Source organism: Fusarium proliferatum (assembly GCF_900067095.1).
Source record: "Fusarium proliferatum ET1 genome assembly, contig: FPRO_scaffold014, whole genome shotgun sequence".
In the NCBI taxonomy this organism is placed as follows: Eukaryota; Fungi; Ascomycota; class Sordariomycetes; order Hypocreales; family Nectriaceae; genus Fusarium; species Fusarium proliferatum.
This window is the reverse complement of record NW_022194803.1, coordinates 775139-795426: the sequence shown is the minus strand read 5'-3', so window position 1 is coordinate 795426 and position 20288 is coordinate 775139. Positions and strand designations below refer to the sequence as shown.

General features: G+C 48.0%; 6 protein-coding genes across 6 annotated transcripts; 3 read left to right on the top strand and 3 right to left on the bottom strand.

Moving 5' to 3' along the window:
- Positions 1-1318: 1318 nt before the first annotated feature.
- Positions 1319-2431, top strand: FPRO_03877 (uncharacterized protein; the record flags this gene model as incomplete). The annotated part of the gene is made up of 2 exons (XM_031224025.1): positions 1319-1433; positions 1491-2431. The coding sequence occupies 2 exons, from the start codon at positions 1319-1321 to the stop codon at positions 2429-2431; spliced, it is 1056 nt and encodes a 351-aa protein (XP_031089325.1).
- Positions 2432-2552: 121 nt separating this feature from the next.
- FPRO_03878 (putative reductase RED1) lies at positions 2553-3678 on the bottom strand (the record flags this gene model as incomplete). Its single annotated transcript, XM_031224024.1, has 2 exons — positions 2553-2837; positions 2890-3678. The coding sequence occupies 2 exons, from the start codon at positions 3676-3678 to the stop codon at positions 2553-2555; spliced, it is 1074 nt and encodes a 357-aa protein (XP_031089324.1).
- A 1280-nt stretch (positions 3679-4958) lies between these two features.
- On the bottom strand, positions 4959-6459 carry FPRO_03879 (putative O-acetylhomoserine (thiol)-lyase; the record flags this gene model as incomplete). The annotated part of the gene is made up of 5 exons (XM_031224023.1): positions 4959-5711; positions 5759-6118; positions 6169-6252; positions 6308-6362; positions 6410-6459. The coding sequence occupies 5 exons, from the start codon at positions 6457-6459 to the stop codon at positions 4959-4961; spliced, it is 1302 nt and encodes a 433-aa protein (XP_031089323.1).
- Positions 6460-7136: 677 nt separating this feature from the next.
- Positions 7137-10504, top strand: FPRO_03880 (uncharacterized protein; the record flags this gene model as incomplete). Its single annotated transcript, XM_031224022.1, has 6 exons — positions 7137-7380; positions 7430-7482; positions 7530-7928; positions 7980-9510; positions 9567-9937; positions 9992-10504. The coding sequence occupies 6 exons, from the start codon at positions 7137-7139 to the stop codon at positions 10502-10504; spliced, it is 3111 nt and encodes a 1036-aa protein (XP_031089322.1).
- Positions 10505-11269: 765 nt separating this feature from the next.
- Positions 11270-12716, top strand: FPRO_03881 (putative L-lactate dehydrogenase (cytochrome); the record flags this gene model as incomplete). Its single annotated transcript, XM_031224021.1, has 7 exons — positions 11270-11360; positions 11413-11446; positions 11507-11850; positions 11905-12078; positions 12128-12202; positions 12257-12510; positions 12561-12716. 7 exons carry the CDS (start codon positions 11270-11272, stop codon positions 12714-12716), a joined length of 1128 nt encoding a protein of 375 aa, XP_031089321.1.
- Positions 12717-14828: 2112 nt separating this feature from the next.
- Positions 14829-16088, bottom strand: FPRO_03882 (uncharacterized protein; the record flags this gene model as incomplete). Its single annotated transcript, XM_031224020.1, has 1 exon — positions 14829-16088. One exon carries the CDS (start codon positions 16086-16088, stop codon positions 14829-14831), a length of 1260 nt encoding a protein of 419 aa, XP_031089320.1.
- Positions 16089-20288: the final 4200 nt, after the last annotated feature.

Sequence of the window (20288 nt, the reverse complement as noted above, 5' to 3'; positions counted from 1 at the left end):
GCGAATAACCCTAGGAGGTAAAGCAAACAAGTGCTTCAATTGTCAGTTTAGCTTGAAATCAGATGATTCTTTTGCATTTGTGCCATGTTACAAATAACCACGCTGCGCCGTTGTCAGATAATATTTAATCTCGTGATAGAGCCCGTTAGGCAGAAGGCTTGGCATGACGTATGGGCCAATGAGATTTTAGTGTGTCAAACAGAAAAGCCACGCTAATTTATGTAATGCAGCTATACTCTTCTGACATCTGCAAGATCTCTGCTAGACGAAGAAGAGAGTTCCCGGCCATATCGACATGGTTATAGTGGTTATAACTCATAGTAGTGGCGCGTTAGCGCTAGCGCTGTTGAATTTCTTCAGAACGTACAGTATGACATCATAGTCCATAGCCGATCCCTATACTCAGAAATGTTCAAAAACTACTATAAGGGTCTCGAAAGCACATTAATCAAGGACGAAAGACCCTTCCTGGATTGGAGTGTTGAAGATGGATGGTGAGTTTACTATATAATTTACCGTCAAGCCGCGTCTGACATGATAGGGAGCCCCTTTGCAAATTTCTTAGGAGGACGACTCCAAATATTCCATTTCCAAATGGTAATAAAGGAAGCGGTCAGTTCCAGGATAACATGCAACAAGTCACGAGAGATATCATAGCAAACGCGTTGCGGAATATGACGCTTTGCTTCACGCTGCTTTTGTCGACTATTCTCGCCTTTATTCTTGCAAGGAACCTGTAACATCTTGTTAGCTAGTGGGAAAGCTGTAGATGGATTATATCATTGTTTATCTCGAGTTGTTAGCAGATCTATAGGTTCCACCATACCCAGTAATAGAGTAGCTTTACTGCACCGACTTTAAATTCAGATCATTTTGTCACAAATCGGTGTCGGTGAAGAGCCGATGAAGGGCCGGTGTAGGAAAGGTCATAATATGCGTGTATGTGATTAGTGAGCATCCCCTGCGACGGATCTCGCAGCGTGGTCTCCGGGACTGCTTACTAAAATGACTGCCAATCGAAGTCTGTTTTGATGCCATTACACGCTTACCAATCAAGACGGAAAGTATACGTGGCCTGGATATACGCATCTAGCACTCGCGCCTTTGGCGGAACAGGGCATCAAAACTTTCTAGAACGTGTATCGGCTGTTAGATGGTTTGCGAATTAGTAAGAGGATAAATCTGATAAAGCTTCCCAGTCACCATGGCGTGACAGAGTAAGCCACTAATGGGAGCGATGTTATTCTTATATAAATTCACACTTTTCCTCTGCTTCTATCCCCATCTCCATTCAACAGATCTAAAAACGCGAACAAAAATGTCTCAAAAAGCTCTTTTACTTGAGGAGGTGGGTAAGCCATTAACCTTGGGGCGCCGGACAATTCCAGAGCCTGGTGAGAACCAGCTACTGGTCAAGGTCCTCGTTGCGGGCCGTAAGTTTGAAGAACACGTAACCCTACGGAGAAGATTCGAGACTGAATAAACCCTAGTAAATCCTCATGACCAGAGAACCCGCGATGATGGCCTCTTCGTTACCAGCATGCCATATGTCATTGCTAGCGATATTGTCGGCGAGGTAGTAACCGTCGGAACCGGAGAGCACTCGGCCAAATTCAAACTTGGAGAGCATGTATTTGGTCACACGTATGCTGAGGGGGGCTTCAACAATGACTTCAACGCAGCTCAGCAATATGCCCTCGTTGATGCGCGGTTCGTAGGCAGAGTTGCCGGCAGCGGGTTGAACGACGATGAGGCATCAACAATTCCTGTTATAGTTTTGGCTGCCTTCATCGCCCTGTTTACTCCCGCCGGCCTTGGCATTCCAGCCCCTTTCGCACCTGAGGCCAAGTCATTTGAGTATTCTAACATCAGCCTCCTCGTCATTGGAGGTGGCTCCAACACGGGACGAGCCGTTGTTGAGCTTGCAAAGTTGGCAGGAATAGGTCAAATCATCGCCGTCGCTGGTAACCAAAACGAGGAAAAGCTCAAGGCCGTTGGAGCTACCCATGTTATCGACCGAAGAGCTCCTGATGCGCTGGACCAGATCCGTGCCATCGCTGGAGATGAGCTAATTTTCGCTGTTGACACGGTCAATCCTGGCCTAGGTCAAGAACTTGGTATCGCGGCACTATCAAACCAGAAAAAGGGAACTTTGATCACTCTCCGGCGACCGGACGGAGACTTTGACGCTGCTCGAATAGGGTCCAAAGCTGCTGGATATGAGAGGCGGCTTGTGTTTGGGGTATCCCCGATCCACCCAGAGCTGACTACGAGATTCTGGGATGAGGTTCCTCGTTGGTATAAGGAGGGGAAACTTCATCCAAGTAGCTTCGAGATTATTGGAGGTTTAGATGCGGATGCTGTGAACAAGGCGCTGGATAAGTATCGAGATGGCAATGGAGTCAAGATGAATATTCACCCTTGGGAGTGAGCATCTGCAACCGTCCCTAGAGACAACGTTTGAGAAATACATGTATTACTTTTCATTTATAAATATACACCTATATTTAGCCACTACCCTCGTTTTTCATCACAGTACTCCTCGCTCACATTTAAGGGTCGCTTATCTTGAGCACCGTCTTACCATGGCTTCCACCAGTAAACATGGACAAGAATGCCTTGTCAGCCTGCTCAATACCTTCAAACTGAGTATAGCGAGACTTGATCTTTCCCTCTGAAACCCACTTTGGCATAGTAGCCTTGAAGTTCTCAATGTTGTCAGTGTAGATGTTGTCATCCCAGAAGATGAAACCCTGGATCTTGATGCGTCGGCGGAAGATCTCTGACAGGTTGGTGACTCCATACTGTTCTTCAACTGGCTTGTTGTATTGAGATGCCTAGATAATGTGAGCAAGTTGAGTCGGCCGGCTGATTGGAGGTGAGACTTACTGTTCCGCAGCTGATGATGCGGCCGAACCACTTCATGTTCTCGATGGCAGCTTGGAAATGATCACCGCCGACATTCTCAAAAACAACGTCTAGTCCATCTGGTGCGAGACGCTTGAGAGCCTTGCCAACTGGCTCCTTTCGGTAATTGAAGCCGACATCTGCACCAAGCTCATTGACCACGTAGTCGAGCTTGTCGTCGGAGCTCACACTGGCGATCACTTTCATGCCCTCGATCTTGGCCAGTTGAACGACAACTTCTCCGACAGAGCTTGATGCAGCGTTGACCCAGATTGTCTCACCCTTGACAGGCTTGACGAGGCCGTAGAAGGAGTTCCAAGCAGTCATGCCCGCCAGCCCAAGAGTACCAACGTAATGCTTGACATCAAGGTTGTAATCGTTTGAGACCTTCCAAACAAGTGGTGATGCCATAGCTCTAGCATCAATGAGCTCTTTAGGGATAATGCCGTACTCAGCGATAGGAAGGCTACCAGCGATTAAGCTACCCTCCTCAAAAACATCGTTGTCTGAGCGGATGACCTTTGCAATTGAGAAGTTTGTGATGGGCTCGTTGACTTCATAGCCAGGTACGTAGTCGACGTTGCCAGCTCCTCGCATGCGATCTCTCTGATGGGGATCGAGACCAGCTGTGAGGAGCTTGATGACGAGACCTCCAGGTGGTGCGAATAGGCTCAAGGGTCGATCCTCGAAAGCGGTATGGACGCCTGGCTCTGGTAGGCTTGAGGGAGACTTTTTGAAGACCCATGTCTTGTTTGAGACTTCGCCGCCCATGATTGTGATTGTGAATACAGAAAGAAACGAGAGATCAACGAGAATATTGCTGCTAGTTCTTGATTGCGATAATCACTGTTGGTCTTCTCATCGTGCCTCTGTTATAGTGCTAAATTGTCTCGCTGCTTGAGAATCAGGGGTGCATTGTCTTTGAGAATCCTCCCAATGGAGGATGCACTAACTTACGGCGCGACCTCGGAGCCTTTCAGGTCCTCCGAAACCATAACCCGATATTCGTATAGCGGCCGCAAACACACAGCTTGAGATTCCTTTTCTGCAATCCATACCGGAAGGATTTTATTGTCGCATTTATCCGGTCGCAATGTAGGGTAAACTTTTGGTGTCATTTTATCTGCTAAGTTACAAAATACCGGAAGCTTATGCTTCAGTGGGTTGGCGTCTAACTAGCTGGCGGTGGAGAGTCGCAAAGTCTTTCTCCGATTGGTCATAGGTCGGTGTCTTCGGTCCTCGGCGGAACTTCATAGTGGAGCTCCGGTCATACCGTACGCAGTTCATCTTCGGTTCTCGGACGTATCCAGCCAAAGCCCCAATGCCGTAGATCGTGATCATGCATGTAGCTGTCCGGTATGCATTACCGGTACTTGACGATCTTCTAGTAATGGACACTGCCGTTGGCTACCAGGCTTTTTCGTGAGCTGTCCAAGGCATCTGTTATGTTGTCGTTTGATATGACTCGATTCGTTTCTCATGGATGTGTAAAGGCCCGAGAGATCACTAAACATACCGCTTGAAAGGTGTATCGAACAACAGAAGAGACCTCAAGGTGAAGATGACAGAACTCTGGAGGCTCACATATTGGGCATCTTGTATCATGATAAAAGAAATGGGCAGCTAGAGCTATAGGCGAATTAAATGCGAGGCAGCCATTTATCTATTAGACCTTCAGACAGCCAGCTCGTAAGTATATGCTTTAGTAAAGACGTCGATTGTCGGTGCTTCATATAGATAACGTCAATATGCAATGCCCTTTCCCTCCGAAGGCTATCTCCGATTGTGCGTAATCTCGTATCATGCCATCTAGAGTCTGACTCATTATTGTCAATGTTTATCTGGAAGAAGATAGTACCAAACACAGTCTGACTGGGTATCTATCAATTTCGCGACACACTGGTGACATCATGTGAATCGAACAGTTTGTAATCGTAGATACGAATGGCCCCGACGACATGTAATAGCATTGAAACGTGTAAATATATAGCAACCCTTTCTGCCACCTTTCTATCTATCTGACTGCAAAGTCCACCAAGGCTACCACGACACTAAGACCCATAAGCCTTCTGGAAAGACTGCTCAAAATCGGCAATGATATCATCAACATGCTCAATTCCAACAGAGATACGAATCATATCCTCCGTCACACCAGAAGCGAGCCTCTCATCCTCAGACAACTGTTCATGTGTGGTCGACCAAGGGTGAATAGCAAGACTCTTAGCATCACCCACGTTGGCAAGGTTAGATACGAGCTTGAGACCATCCACGACCTTGCTTCCAGCTGAAGCATCTCCCTTGACTCCGATACTCAGCATAGCGCCAAATCCTCGTGTGAGATACTTCTTGGCCTGGGAGTATGTCGGATGAGATTCAGAACCTGGCCAGAGGACCCAGCTCACATTGGGACTAGATTCAAAGTACTTTGACAACTTTTCTGTGTTTTGCGCATGACGCTCAGCTCGAAGACCGAGAGTCTCGATACCGAGAAGGAGTTGCTGTGCGGAGAAAGGGCTGAGACACGCGCCAATGTCGCGAAGCATCTCAACGCGGATTCGAGTGATGAAGGTAGCAGGACCGAAAGCCTCCCAGTACTTGAGGCCGTGATACGAGGGTGATGGTTCAACCATCTCAGGGAAGCGGTCTGAGTGCTTGTTCCAGTTGAAGCGGCCGCTGTCGACAATCACTCCACCGATGGTAGTACCATGGCCGCCAATCCACTTGGTCGCAGAATGGACAACGATGTCGGCGCCGTGCTCAATAGGACGGATGTAATAGCCACCTGCACCAAGAGTGTTGTCGACCTTAGTCCAGTCAGCTCTACTCAACGAGATAGGAACGACCAACTTACGACGAGGGGGATACCGTGCTCATGAGCGATCTTGGCGATGCCTTCAAAGTCAGGCACGACGTAATCGGGGTTGCTCATGCTCTCGACATAAATAGCACGAGTTTGGTCATCAATAGCAGCAGCATAGTCCTCAAGCTTTCCGCTTCGCACAAACTTGGTCTTGATACCAAAACGGGGAAGCAGCACGTTGAGCTGGTTGTATGTGCCACCGTACAGATGCGAGCTGGCCACAATGTTATCACCAGCCTTGGCGAGAGTGGCGATGGTGAGGAACTGAGCAGCTTGACCAGAAGAAGTGGCAGCAGCGGCAATGCCGCCTTCTAGAGCAGCAATTCGCTTCTCGAAAACATCAACAGTAGGCTGAGATAATAAGTCAGTTTATGAACTTGGGGATTATTCGGGTTACTCACGTTCATGAGACGACTGTAGATGTTGCCGAGCTCCTTGAGACCAAAAAGGCGCGCGCCATGAGCAGAGTCGTTGAAAGTGTAGCTCTAAGTGAGAGTCAGATGCTGGATCTATCAGAGTTCAGGTTTGGGCAAGACTGACAGATGTCGCATAGATGGGAACAGCAGTGGACCTTGTGTGAGGATCCGGTGTGTAACTACAAAATGTTAGATTCAGGCGAGACAACATCCAGGGGAGTCATACCCAGCATGAAGCTGAAGGGTCTCAAAGTTCTGAAAGACTTGCTCCGCCATTTTGAATAGCTTTTGTTGAAGGATATGAAGCACAAGAATGGGAAAGAGAAAGCCTGCTAGTGTTATCCTGGTCAAAGGAGAATATCATTGAATAGAGGTCTTTAATATGGCAAACATTTGCGATCCGGTTGAGAGGCCTTTGCTCGGCTCAAAGTAAATTTCGTATTGTCAGATCGGCTGGGATCTTCACTCCGGCTCCGTTACCGAACGCCGCCGAGCGGAGCAATCGGACACTTCCTTATGGATCCTCATGCACGTCAGCTCCGGTCCGGTCTCCGCAAAAGCTTCCGACGACCAATCGCATCTCTCTTCGTGATGATGCAACTTGTGCTGATTTGAAGCATGAATACGACAGAATCAATTTAGTGAAAGATCGCGGAATATGGCCGAGAAAAGGTTCCGTTCGGTTGCTCATTAAGTAACGTGTAGATCAACAACCTCGGTTTGCAAACGAGGTCCGAGAAACGCAGCATTCAGTAGCACTGCAACACTGCAACGCGTAGAACAAGGGATTGTACAAGTAGGATAAGGCCCAAGGCACGTTTTTGGCTTGATTGGTATTGTGTTGAAACTATATCCTGCTTAGCTGTCATTCTCAGTTCGATATCTCTATGCAAAAGATAGCAAAGCAAGCAATACTCTCTCTCAACTCTCTTGTAAAGCCTTCTGCTAACGCCATGGGTTCAATCTCCCACTTGCCTGCGTACGGTCATAGGCTTCTCCCCGTGGTAATCGACGAGATTGCGCGGGACGAGCCTGATCGCGTGCTTTTCTACACTCCCCGTAACGGACAACCGTCGCAAGGATATGATGAAGTCACCACCAAGATCTTTGCCAACTCTATTAACCGACTGTGCGGGTGGCTTGACTCCCAACTTGGATCGCCAGCGGTATCCAAAACAATTGCCTACATTGGTCAAAGTAAGTTGGCTTTGCTATCCTACTGCAGGCAGCTGCTGATGAGCTTCAGATGACCTGAGATATTTCATCATGATGATTGCTTCCACGAAGCTGGGACATAGAGTAAGGCCCCAAGTATCTCATTAACTATGTAGTCTCTAACTGATTAGCTGTTACTCTCGTCACCAAGAAACAGTGTCGAAGGACACGTGTCATTGATCAAACAGTCTGGCTGCGAGTTCTGGATCGCTTCATCTGGCCTGGACCACCACGGATTCCTCCAAGACCTCCAGATCCCAAGCGTTGAGGCTCCAGAATTATCCCAGCTCCTGGATCCAACACCCCTCAAACCCTATGTCTACCAAAAGTCCTGGAACGAAGGAAAGTCAGACATTCTTGCACTGCTTCACACCTCCGGCTCTACCGGCCTTCCTAAACTGGTGCCAGTATATCTCGAGACCGCTGCTACTGTTGATGGCTTCCACCTCATGGAACTTACAAATGGGAAGAGGCCGACTGGTGTTGAGTGGACTGGCACGAGACAGTTGTGCGCTATGCCTCTGTTCCACGTAAGTATTCGTCTTCTTGTACCTGAGCCAGGCTCTGATGCGTGTATTTAGGTTGCTGGAATCTGTCTTGGTCTGTACTCGGCCATCTTTTTCAACTGGACTGTTGTTCTCCCGTCCGTAGGGCCCATCATGCAGCATGGTATCGAAGACGCGCTTGACCATATCACACTCGACTCAGCCTTCATCTCACCCAGTGTCCTACAGGACATCTCCAAGTCTCCCCGTGTGCTTGAGAAGCTGTCGAAGCTCAAATTCATCACGTCAGCTGGAGGACCTATTCCTCAGTCCGTCGGCGATTTGATTCACCCGCGTGTACCCATAATGCAAACAATGGGCATGACGGAGGGCCAATGGCTTGCGTCCGTGGTCACGCACCCCGATGAGTGGGCTTACTACTATTTCCATCCACGGACAGGCGTTGAGATGCGTCCTTACTCCGAAGATCTGTCTGAGCTGGTCTTTGTGCAAAACCCTAAGCTTACTGCTACCCAACCTGTCTTCAAGACGTTCCCTGAGCTTGATATCTGGGAGACGAAAGATTTGTACTCACGACACCCAAAACATCCCAATCTCTGGAAGTATGAGATGCGGCGTGATGATCTGATCATTCTGTCCAACGGTGAAAAGTTTAACCCTCTTGCTGCTGAAGGAAAGCTCATCAGCCACCCGTGGATTGCTGCCGCTTACCTCACTGGCCGTGGCCGGTTCCAAACAGCTGCTCTTCTGTACCCCGACGATACCAGCCTCGAAAAATCAGACGACACCATCATCGACAACGTCTGGCCAACATTTGAAGAAGTTAACAAGTCTCTTCCAGCGTTCGCTCAGATTCACCGTGACTTTGTCAAGATCGTTCGGACTCCATTTCCTCGTACTCCAAAGGGTACCCTCGCTCGCAATGAAACAGAGAAAGCATTCACTGCCGACATCAACGCTATCTACGACAGGTCTACGCATGGTAAGCCTTCTGTTCACATCAACGGAACAACCGAAGTTGTGGTCCGTTCTGGCATTCGAGAGGCAATTGAAGCCGTGTCTGGATTGGTTGACCTCAAGGACGATGACAACATCTTCACCAGAGGTTTCGACTCACTTCATGTCATTCGCCTTGCAGGACTTCTGAGTTCTGCTTTCGATCAGCCTATCGAGGTAGAAGCGGGTACTATCTACACCAACCCAACCGTGTCTCAGCTCGCTCGTTCTGTTTGGTCCCATCTTGAACACGGACCCCAGGATAAGATACATCACAGCGAAGCTACTCGAGAGATGCTTGCCAAGTACGCTCAGGCTTTCGAGCCACCTCGCGAAGCGAAGGAGCACATCGTTATCACAGGTACAACTGGAGAGATCGGTTCGTATCTTCTTGATGTTCTTTGCAACAACGACAAGGTTGCCAAGATTTGGTGCTTGAACCGCAGCGCCGATGCCTTCCAACGTCAAGTAGACTCAACTAAGTCTAAAGGCCTTTCATCAACCTGGCAAAGCAAGGCCAAGTTCGTTCGCTACGACGTTGCAGCGGACAATCTCGGCTTGAGTCAGGATGATCTCCAGGAGATCAAGAATCAAGCCACGGCTATCATACGTAAGCCCGGCAACTCATATGACAATTTAATAGAGGCTAATCTGGGCTGACTATAGATAACGCTTGGGAGGTTAACTTCAATCTGCCTCTCTCTTCCTTTGAGCCTCAGTTCGTCGGTCTCCAGAGTCTTGTAGACATTTGCCGAGAGGCTCGTCATAAGCTCCGCTTCTTCTTTGTATCGTCCATCAGCGCTGCCATGAACTGGCCATCTGACCTCTTGGGCCCCGTACCAGAAGCAAGCATTCCCCGATTTGATGCACCGATCAACGGATATGGTTCGTCTAAGCTTGTAGCTGAGCACTTGCTCAGTAAGGCTGCGAGATCTGGTGTCTTGAGTCTTTCAGTTCTACGAGTTGGCCAAGTTGCTGGTCCGGTCAAGACTCTTGGCGAGGGTAGCATTTGGACTCGACGTGATTGGGTTCCCGCTGTGAGCTTTTACCTATTCTGCCTTGGTTAATCCCTAGCTAACAGCCCCTTTTAGATCATCGATGCCTCCGTCCATCTGCGAGCTCTACCACTAGATCTCGGAACGGCAAGTATCTTAGGCTGGATCCCCATTGATCTCCTAACAGAAGTCATCGGACAGCTCGTGGTCCCCGTGAATGCCGTTGTTGGGCAAGAGAATTACTACAATCTACTGAACCCTCGAACATCCAGCTGGATAGATGCTCTACCTGGTCTCAAGGCTCATCTTGAGGTTTCATTCTCAGACAAGTTTGAGATTATTCCTCTTCATGAGTGGATCGGCCGTCTGCGAGGTGCAGAGAAGACCATCGTGAAGGAGGTCAGTGAAGGGCCATCCAAGACCGCGAGGAGGGCTCAAAGTGGTCTCAAGTTGTTGGCCTTCTTTGAGATGCTAGCCTCTGGAGAAGAAGGATCTCGGGGTCTTGAATGGTCTAAGGGAAACACGTTGGCACAGAGTTCTATCTTGGCTTGCATGGAGCCTGTATCATCAGCCTGGTTTGACACTTGGTTGACACAATGGGGCTATTGAGTTTAATGTTATGTCAGTCTTTCGGATGAATAAATTATTACTTATGACTGTTATCTATTGGATCTCGTCGATCTTTTGTCACGTTGCGAATTGTGGATATTACGCACTGCCTACTTGTGAATAATATGTCTATCTATCCTGAACTAACGACATCTAAAATGACATAATACCATTACCAAAGCGATACGAAATTGCTGTCAGACGACATCATGATCGACATGTCAGCACTTGGCCATCTTAGTTCGGGACCCGTCGCCGGGATGCTTCAGGCTTCTTCGCCATGAGAGTCAGCACCGTAAGAAAATATCTCTTCTGAGGAAAGATCTGCTTTGATTGATTAGATGTAAAAGATAAAAATAACTTTCCGACTAGTGTCGTGACTTGTGCATTAGCTTACGGAAGTCTCCCGACTTATCCGGGCTCAGGGTGAGATCGGACGTCCGACATTGCATGACCTGACATGAGCAGGTTGTCTTCGGAGGTTAAAACGGTCCCGGAAGCCAATCTGTTGAGCCGGTCTCCGTCGGAGAGACTCTGTATATCATGATTGAATTTCGGAAGATTTGCGGCGATGCAACCGACTTAAACATACGATGTATTCACCAGATGTTCACCTGTTGAGTGCATTAAGATTTTGCACTCATAAAACCTCTCATATAAACCTGGATAGTACCTATTACAGCGAGTTGTATTCTACTTGAATAATTCACTGACCAAACACCGTGATTCATGTCTCGTACCAGTCTGCCCATCCAACCCGCCAAGATGTCTGACGCCACATCCTCCAAGCCGCAAATCTTCTCGATCCAGGACCTCAAGCAGGCCGCATCGGACAAGATGTCTCAGATGTACAGAGGTGCGCACCAACCTGGCCCTCCGATCTCGGCTTCGTCAGCTAATGCTTGCAGACTACTACAACGGCGGAGCCATGGATAAAATCACGTAAGTTGCACTCAAACGCTTGTCAAGCTTTCGGCTCCTGAAACACTTACGCGGACTTAGTCTGGCGAGTAATGAGGCTGCGTTTGACCGGTACTTGCTTCGTCCTCGCGTACTCCGTAATGTTTCAAACATTGATATGACTACTACCCTCTGGGGCACCAAGGCAGCGTTGCCTCTCGGTGTCTCTCCGTCGGCGATGCATCGTCTTGCGCATGCTGATGGAGAGGTTGGAACTTCGAAAGCTTGTGCTGCGCGCCACGTACCCATGATTCTGTCAGCTCTGTCTAACGATACCCTCGAGGATGTATCTGGACAGAGTTCGGATGGATCGACGCCCTATGCTATTCAGGTTAGCCCGTTCAAGAATCGGCAGATCACCACCAACTTGCTCAACCGTGCCAAAGGTTAGTTTTCGTACTTGCAGCTCTCTAAGAACCTTATTAATGAACTTATTCCAGCTGCCGGGTATAAAGCTGTTGTATTGACAGTGGATGCTCCCATGTTTGGCAGGAGATTGGATGATCTGCGAAATGGTTTTAGTGTCCCTCCAGGATTTAGCTTTCCTAACTTGAGCGCTCAGACCCAGTCAGGCTCTGGTGGATTGGGTGGCGGTATTCCTGACCTCTCCTTTGGTATGTGGATACTTTTGGACGCGTGATTGTGCTCACTAACATGCTCCAGATACCAGTGCGACTTGGGAAGAAAAGATTGCATGGATGAAAAGCCAGACTAACCTTGAGATTTGGGTCAAGGGAGGTGGGTACACAGTGTTGGTGAATGTCAAAGACTCATACTGACCAGCACGTCTAGTTACATCTCCCCTAGACGCCCAGATTGCCATAGAGCAGGGCGTTGATGGTATCATCATCTCAAACCATGGAGGTCGACAGTTAGATACTACCCCAGCGACAATCGACATCCTCCGCGAGATCGCACCTATTGCTAAGGGCAAGACGCGCATTGCCATCGACGGTGGCTTCCGACGTGGCTCTGATATTTTCAAGGCTGTTGCGCTCGGTGCTGACTTTGTCTTTGTCGGCAGAATCGCCATCTGGGGCCTTGCTGTAAGTTTCACAACTGTTAATTTTGATGCATGAACTAATTGATGTTGTAGTATGATGGTTCCAATGGTGTTGGCTTGGCACTGGACTTGCTGATCAACGAATTCAAGCTATGTATGGGACTTGCTGGATGCAGCAAGATTAGCGATATTACCCCAGCTCACCTGTCCATCCTGAACGCAAGAGGCGTTTTGGAGAGTGTGTACTAGAAACGAGAATGCGGCAAACATGACGATGATAATCATACAATTGAGGCAGCTTTCAATCACGACAGTGTTCTACTTGGTACATCTGATTTAGAATCCGTATTCCTGCTCCGCCTCTTTAGCAAAGACCGTATGGTTTCAAGCAAGACCACTTCATGTTAAGTGCTGCTGCTCACAACGACGCGGAGCTGGTCCTTAATGCAGGTACAGGGTAATATGGATCATCATGAATACACAGATTTTAACTACGAATGCATGCCACAGGAGTAAAAGTAATACTGCCGGTCAGTCAGTTTGAAAGTGATAGCATGAATAACGGGTACAAGTGCGATGACTCAAGCAAAAGAGATGGCATTAATCTTGAGTGTTTTTTTTTTTTTTTAACGCGGGAATTAACGGAATCCGCAGAGCCTCTCATTCTGGCCAATTATGGCTTCACACATATCTAGATGAATTTTAGCTTAAAGCTTAAACGAAAAGCCGTTACTTAATTCATTTAGCCTAGCGTCAATCACCTCGAATCTTTGTCGTGAGGCCGGGACCTGAAATTATCCCGTGGTTCAATGTTCTGTCGACGTTATCGATATTGGGATCTCACAAGTCTTGCGAAGTCAGCACCTTGATAGTCACGATATAAACCTGGACCTTGGCACGGCAGATCATCCGCTACTGACACCTTGGCAAACACGTTAGTTGTCGCTATGCCAGTTCCTCCGAAATCGCGATCCTTTTTCAGTGCCGGCATTTATTCACCCGGGTACAGCGCTGCCGTCATCTTTTAGTGCTGAGTCCCCCAATGCCGCTCAGACAAAACTGGTTTGCCTACATATCTAGCGTGGGATGTCGACCCTGTTGTCCTTTCGGCCGATATGCGTCATCGGAAGGCTCGGTCCGTATGGCGCAATTGGCGACTGACTACTCCGTACGGGAAATGGTGATATTACTCGAATTTCCAGAATCAAACTCTGTAGAGTGGGGGGCGTGCGCATATCCCGGTATGAACCGGTAAAGTTTGGTTGCGTTACATTGTGCGGATTTAACGAGGACTAGCGGGCAGAAAAGACAGATCTGATAAAACAGGCAAGTCGTGTTACTAAACAGGTGTTGCCATGCCTTGCTTTGAGCGTCAGGTCATGGCCCTTTTGGGAAGCTGAGTCTGTGCTGTGCCTTGGACATACGTTGCAGCTCCACGCGTGGTGATAAGCGGCAGCTCACGTATGGCCAGTAGATGCTGTAGTCAGATCCAAGACTAATGGAAGTACGGCAGGTAGAGTCAGCAAAAGGATTCCATCGACTCGGATTGTTGCCGTTGAAGGATTCCTTCTCGACGCACTCACAGCGTGAATCTGATAATGCTCTACGGATATGAGGGCTTTGTTTCATCCTTGCTCGGCATGTTTTGCTTACGGGAATTGGGTGTTGTGACGTATTATGACAGATCGCATTTGTCACAGGAACATGCTCATATCCCTGTTGGGGTTACGATGCATGGTTTCCCTAATGCCCGCGGGTTTAGCAGACTCGAAGGCCGCTGGTCTCTACTAATCCCGTTGGTCTCACATGTTCCTGAATGCCAAGTGGAGCCAACCGGCTTAATTTCCGAGCGGATTTTCGGCGAAAATACAACGAGATTCAATCTCCCCGTTGACGGAAAATGGAGACTGAGGTGAAGATCACATGGAGAAGTGACGATGTGAATGTGATTGTGGTCCAGCAAAGGAGGCTATGGTATAAATATATTATGTCATGACAATCACTAGACACGATCTCTGTTATTCTCAAGGGAATATTTACTCTTTATTCTGCTAAATATCTTCATATTGTTCCTCAGTAATCTGAAACAGCTCTTCCGAGATCACCGACGAATCCCACACAATGCTGACGCCACGAGTCATCTCTCACCACCACCACAAATGTCCTGGGCAACCAGGATTACGCTCCCACGGGATCAAAGGGCACGGCACAATGATTGTTCACGATGACTCAGTAAAACCAGACAATTCACCAGTTGAAGCACGTGAGCCCTCTGAGTCTCTAGACTTGTAAGTTTTACTCTATTAGAAAATCTATAGCAATCTTTTTGAACAAACCCCCAGAACTTCTATAAACAGGTGTCTAAAAATCTTTAATCTGGCGCATCACTATCTTTAATGCCCGGACGCATCTTATGTCGTCATGGTTCCCGTCTCTATCTTCTCCTAGCTGTATCGCGGCATTAAGCAGAGACTGACTGTGCTGACTCCCAAATAACCCCAATTCTCCATCTTTAGTGTCTTTAGCTCTAGAAGATACTCTATAATGCTCGGGCAGGCCCATGAGCTGTTCAATTTGGTGAAGCTGATGCTCGATGAGGTGAACGAGCAGATTTCCGGATAATGTTTCATTGGGGGGAATGGGAAGACCTCCGATGTATAGAGTCAGTGGGGATGATTGATATGAGCCAACTGACGTCTTGGAGGTGCTGAGGAGGTACTCGAACACTTTTGAGAATATGATACCATAGATCGAAACAATTTGTATGTAGCACGAAAGTGCAATGAGCAGCTGCGTTGTGCGTAAACGCGGTGGCACCGCTGGCGTGTATGAAAATGTTGAGGGCGTATGCTCAGCAGATGCGGGGGTACGAAGGCCAGATAAGAGCCTCTCGAGCTCAGTGCAAGCCTGTGATACTTGGACCAGAGGATGAGACTCGCAGTTTTCAAAATCTTGGCCAATACCCTGATGGGCCAAGGAAAGGTTCAGGGTGCCCTTCACGTCCCATGGGGACGATCTGATGGAGTAGAGCTGAGCAGACAACTTGGAATGCAGCCTTGACAGAAGCAGCTCGACATGATCGCTCCTCATGGGCAAGGCAGAGTCCATGGAACTGGTACTCGGTAGAGTGTTGAACTGGTACGACGCTGTCGATTGGATGGTGCTGGGGTCCACTGTCTGTGCCTGTGCCTGTGCAACGCTGTGTTGGCTCGTCGATTGGGACGACGACAGGGGGGAGATGTCGACGAGGATATTGTCATTGACGATGAAATCAGAGTGTTGCATCCCAATGCTGTCCAAGATGTTGTCCAGCGACAAATCATACTCAAAGTTCATCATGTTGCTCATGTCTGTGCCTCCCGCTGAGGGTGACGAGTCTGTGGTGTGTGACGACGAGCTGGTATCACCTTGCTCAACTACAACGGTGGGCTGCACCTGTCTTGAGGGGGGACGACCTGTTGGCCGTGCTTTGCTGGTGACACATTCAATGCCAGATTTGAGGCATCTAAGACATGCGTCCGTTGAGTGGCCTGAATCTCGGTGACATCGCAACTTCTGTGCGCGGCAGCGATCACATGCCGAGCGCTTCCAAGGTGCTCTGTTAGAAAAGTCGCCAGCCATCTTTGGACCGAGTAAGCAGGTGGCAGTGTATGTCTAAAGTGGGAGCAGCAAAAAAGAAAGGAAAACGTTATCCTGATGATCCTGGAAAAGACTGGATAGAGATGGGGCATGGAGTATGTATAATATGTCAAAAGAAGTGAGAAGAAGAAAAGAAAACTGGTGCTTCGGCTTTATTCTATATCTGATAGAATAGACTGCCAGTCACCTCCGTGCACTCAAAGGTCAGCGGCATCCCGCGTTTCTTGCAGGCGAAATCTCCCACGATGACGAAAAATCCTAGCAAATCAAACAATCCCCGTGTCCCGTGAAAGCGGAGAGAAGAGAATCCTTTTAAAAAAAAACGGACAGGACAGGACAGGACATGCAGCCACAATTGCTAGGTTCCAAGATGGGCCATAAGCTTTGAACGAGCGTGCTACGTTCTTGCAGCTGTCATGGTACGTACATGCACGCAAGTGGCACACACCCATTGGAAGCCTTAACGAGCACGCGGGGTTGCGTATAGTCGGCACCTGTTTAGCTTTGAACAACGTGCCCTCTGCATGCGTAATCTCAAGAACGAACGTTTTGGAACAAGGGGTGAGGGGAGGGCGTGAGATGTGGCGGCGTGTTATCAAGGTTACAGAGGCGTGACTGTAAAAGGTCAAAACGGCGCCTCAGCCTTACAGTCAAGTTTTCAATTCTGACACTAAAAAGAGTAAGTGAGACAAACTACTGTAGTCTAAAGACGGGCTTGGATGCGAGTGATGTGCTTGTTTCAGGGCCGGGCTTCCTCCGCCGATGCCGCACTCCCTATTACTTTTGTCTCTAGTTTAGTCTCTGCAAGAAATTATTAGCGAGAAAAATGCGGCTGCTGTAGTCAATCGACGGTGTTGACCCACTGTAAAAAGTAACCGAAATCCTTCTCAACTGGATGCCTGAGAATTCCAATGCAATGTTTTCGCAGTTCAAGTGGATATTCATCATGCTTCTGTCTCCGCACTGTTTATTTTCTCGCTTCAGCCTGTCTTGGTGCTGTACCCGCTCACTTTCTCATCAGTGTATTTTGGCACTTGCTGAGTCCTTTTTGACAGTTCAGTACAGTCATATTTGTCATGCTGACTGCAAAAGGGCCTCCCCCACTTGTCTCAAATAAAACATCAACAGAGAAACGTCTCCGTAGACCCTCTCGCTAAATGTGTTGCTCCGTTCACAGCTGAGCAGGACCCAAAGCCGAAAGCTTATTCTGCGGACAAACCCTGCCAGTTCGCGGAGGAAACAAATATTCCGCGCATCGTGTCTCTAGCGTATAGTTAGGCAGGCCCTGTTTTTGGTGGTTGCCGCTTATAATGCACATAAGCAGCAGATGGATCATGAGGATAAACCTGGTAATGGCATAACTAAGGTGGAAACTCCCCTCGGGCGGGCTGCCACTGAATCCAAACTCCGCTCTCCACCGCGCGCGTCAAGTCCAAGTCTGTTAATGATCCTCGCAAACGAGTCGGGTTTCCCCAGACGTTGGAAGCTGCAATCTGTCGCATCCACTCGTAACCGCTGAGGTTCTTCAAAGGTTCTTCGCAACGCGGCCGCCCTTAGGTGTCTCCAGTACCTGAGACTTAATCTCCAGCCAGCAAGGATCGCCAGCAAATGACCTCACTGAGCAAAGTTACGTGCATTTCCCACTAAAGTCTAGACAGACTAGACTTGCGAACCCGCGACTCGCCTAGATCCCTGCCCATCATAACATCAGAAAAGCCATGTAACCCTGTTGGAAATACAGGGGAGGGGAAACTCATACCCAGCGGCTGCGGCCCGTAAGTCGCTAGTCAGTAGCCCACGGCGCACTAATCACTTGCCGGTTTAGCCGGAGCCCCTGGAGCTGCTTATGAGCGCCGCATTCCTAACCTTTTGAGGTGACTGCACCAAGGGTCATCCGATGCGCTACTGCAGATGAACAAAAACAGGATAGATGCTTCTGCGCTGATGACGGTGACAGACACCGATAATGAGTTTCTTTTGAATAATTATTACATGTTGGGTGTTTTTCCACCTGTCTATGTATTATAACTTTAAACGTGTGTATGCTGGGTAGAATCAGTGGTACAACAGAAAATGAGATATTGAATACAACATGCCTTTTCAGCTTGCTTTGCCAAGGCAATTAACAAACATCGCCTGCCGATATTATGGCGGAATGGCTGCTTTAACTGTTTATGGTCTTTTAGTTACGGGCTCCTAACAGCCAACTCGGGTATTGTCTGAAGAATTTATAACCTACAAGACAGCATTGAAGACAAGGGTTAACAACAGTTGCTGTCATTATTACATATTGGCTGTATTAACACAACTTGATTTTTAATACAAAAGCTATAATATAACTAAGAGGTTTTACATACAGTATAATTTCTATTTACTTACTTATATCTATAATTTAACTTAAACAAAGATTTAAATAGTAACACTATCTAAATATCTTAACCTTTATCTCTACTACTTCCATAGCTTATGTGAATGTTAAAGTTTAAGTTCAAGCCTGTAAAACACTTCTTGCCTTAAATTCCTCTCCCCTTTACCCCAACTTCGACCTCGACCTATCTAGGCATCAAGACATTGACATCTTAAGACACTCTAAGAAAGCAAAGTCGAAAGACTCACATTTGCAACCGAGTTTGCCGTAATGCCGCCTCATGCTGGCTTCTCGATAGTAAGTGATTCAAATTACTTGAGCTTGCAGTAATGAAGACAGCAATATGAAGACGGACATTTGATAATGACAGTTCTCAACCAGGGTAGACATGCCATGGTTTCTATAATCAAGTCAGGTGAGGTTGTTGTATGCTCAATTCGCGAGACGTGATTGGCGCCTTCAATCGACTATAGCTGTCAAACTAATGCATGGAAGTTATGCATTTCAGATATGTCGTGTACCCAACTTGCATTGGGCTTGACTCATGCTGAAACTCTAATATTGCGACTCTTGTCTCTGCAGAAGAGGAAATCCGTTGGTCCGTGAACAGCCTCAATCAGAACTCAATCTGTACGGGAGTCTGTGCGCTAGCGGCATACTGGTACGTGGCTTCGTGGGTACGGTAGGACCGCATCAAGATGCAGATGCCGGCATAGAGCGTTTCGAAATGAGGCTTCTTCTCCGATGAGGCTTGACACTCACCGCTAGGAGCCTGCCGCGGGAAGTCCTTGATTCCTTATTGGTTCTGGTTAGTATGCCTGTCCCAGTCGTTTTGACCACTGGGGAGTAGATCAGCCGACCGAGATCTCCAAGCCTCGGCAGTCCATTGAGATGTAAAGTAATTACGACGCGGGATCGTCGGGATGAATGTAACTGACCTAGTCCTCGTTACTTCGGGCTACATAGTTGCCGAAGTCCTGAACCTTGTCGGCCCGACTCACCCATTGACACAGCACACCCAACAGATCTGATAAACAAGCAAACCAGAAGAACAGGATTCAAGTTCGAGACCTTCTTGGCACAAAGCTTCTTAGGGACCATATGTGGAACTTGTGCTAAGCAAGCTGGGCAAGCAGATCATTTACAGGCATTTGCTTGTTATGTTTCAGCAGCAATCCACATGGCCCAGTTATTCAAAAGACCTTCAGTATCCGCTGTTGACAGTCTTGTCCGGAGATCTTTCCTAAATAGTAGTTGTAGTAGACTCATGCCGCGACCAAGGATTCTTTGTTGGACCCTGCAGATGATAGAAACAGCCCTTGAAGTTACCTAAACCACTTAAGCAGAAGGCTAGACTTAAAGCGACAAAGATACATTAAAGGCAATGAAGCCTATGCCTAGGAACACCTATAAACCAACTAGCCTTGAACAGACTAACTTGGCGGTTGCTGGGATGGTCTTAACGCACAGTGACGTTGCTTATTGATCCTTTGCGCACAGAGGTTTATTTCAGAATCTGGGGAAGCACTTCTCCAGGTTCTCATAATTGCGTTTACTATTCTTGTGCCGGTGCACACCGGAGCGCTATAAATGAGGGCAAGACCAGCCCAATCTGGCTGATCAGAACTGGAAGGTCGTGATACTATCATTAGCACAAAAGAACAGCGCTAATCATGCACGCTTCGTCACCTGTTCTTGAATTTAGAGTTTCGGAACATATTAAAGGCACTCCGGCGGATGATTCATGTAAACACCACGTAGCCTCTTCTGCTGTTTCTCATGACTCGCGATCATTCTCCTGTACATCTAATCGA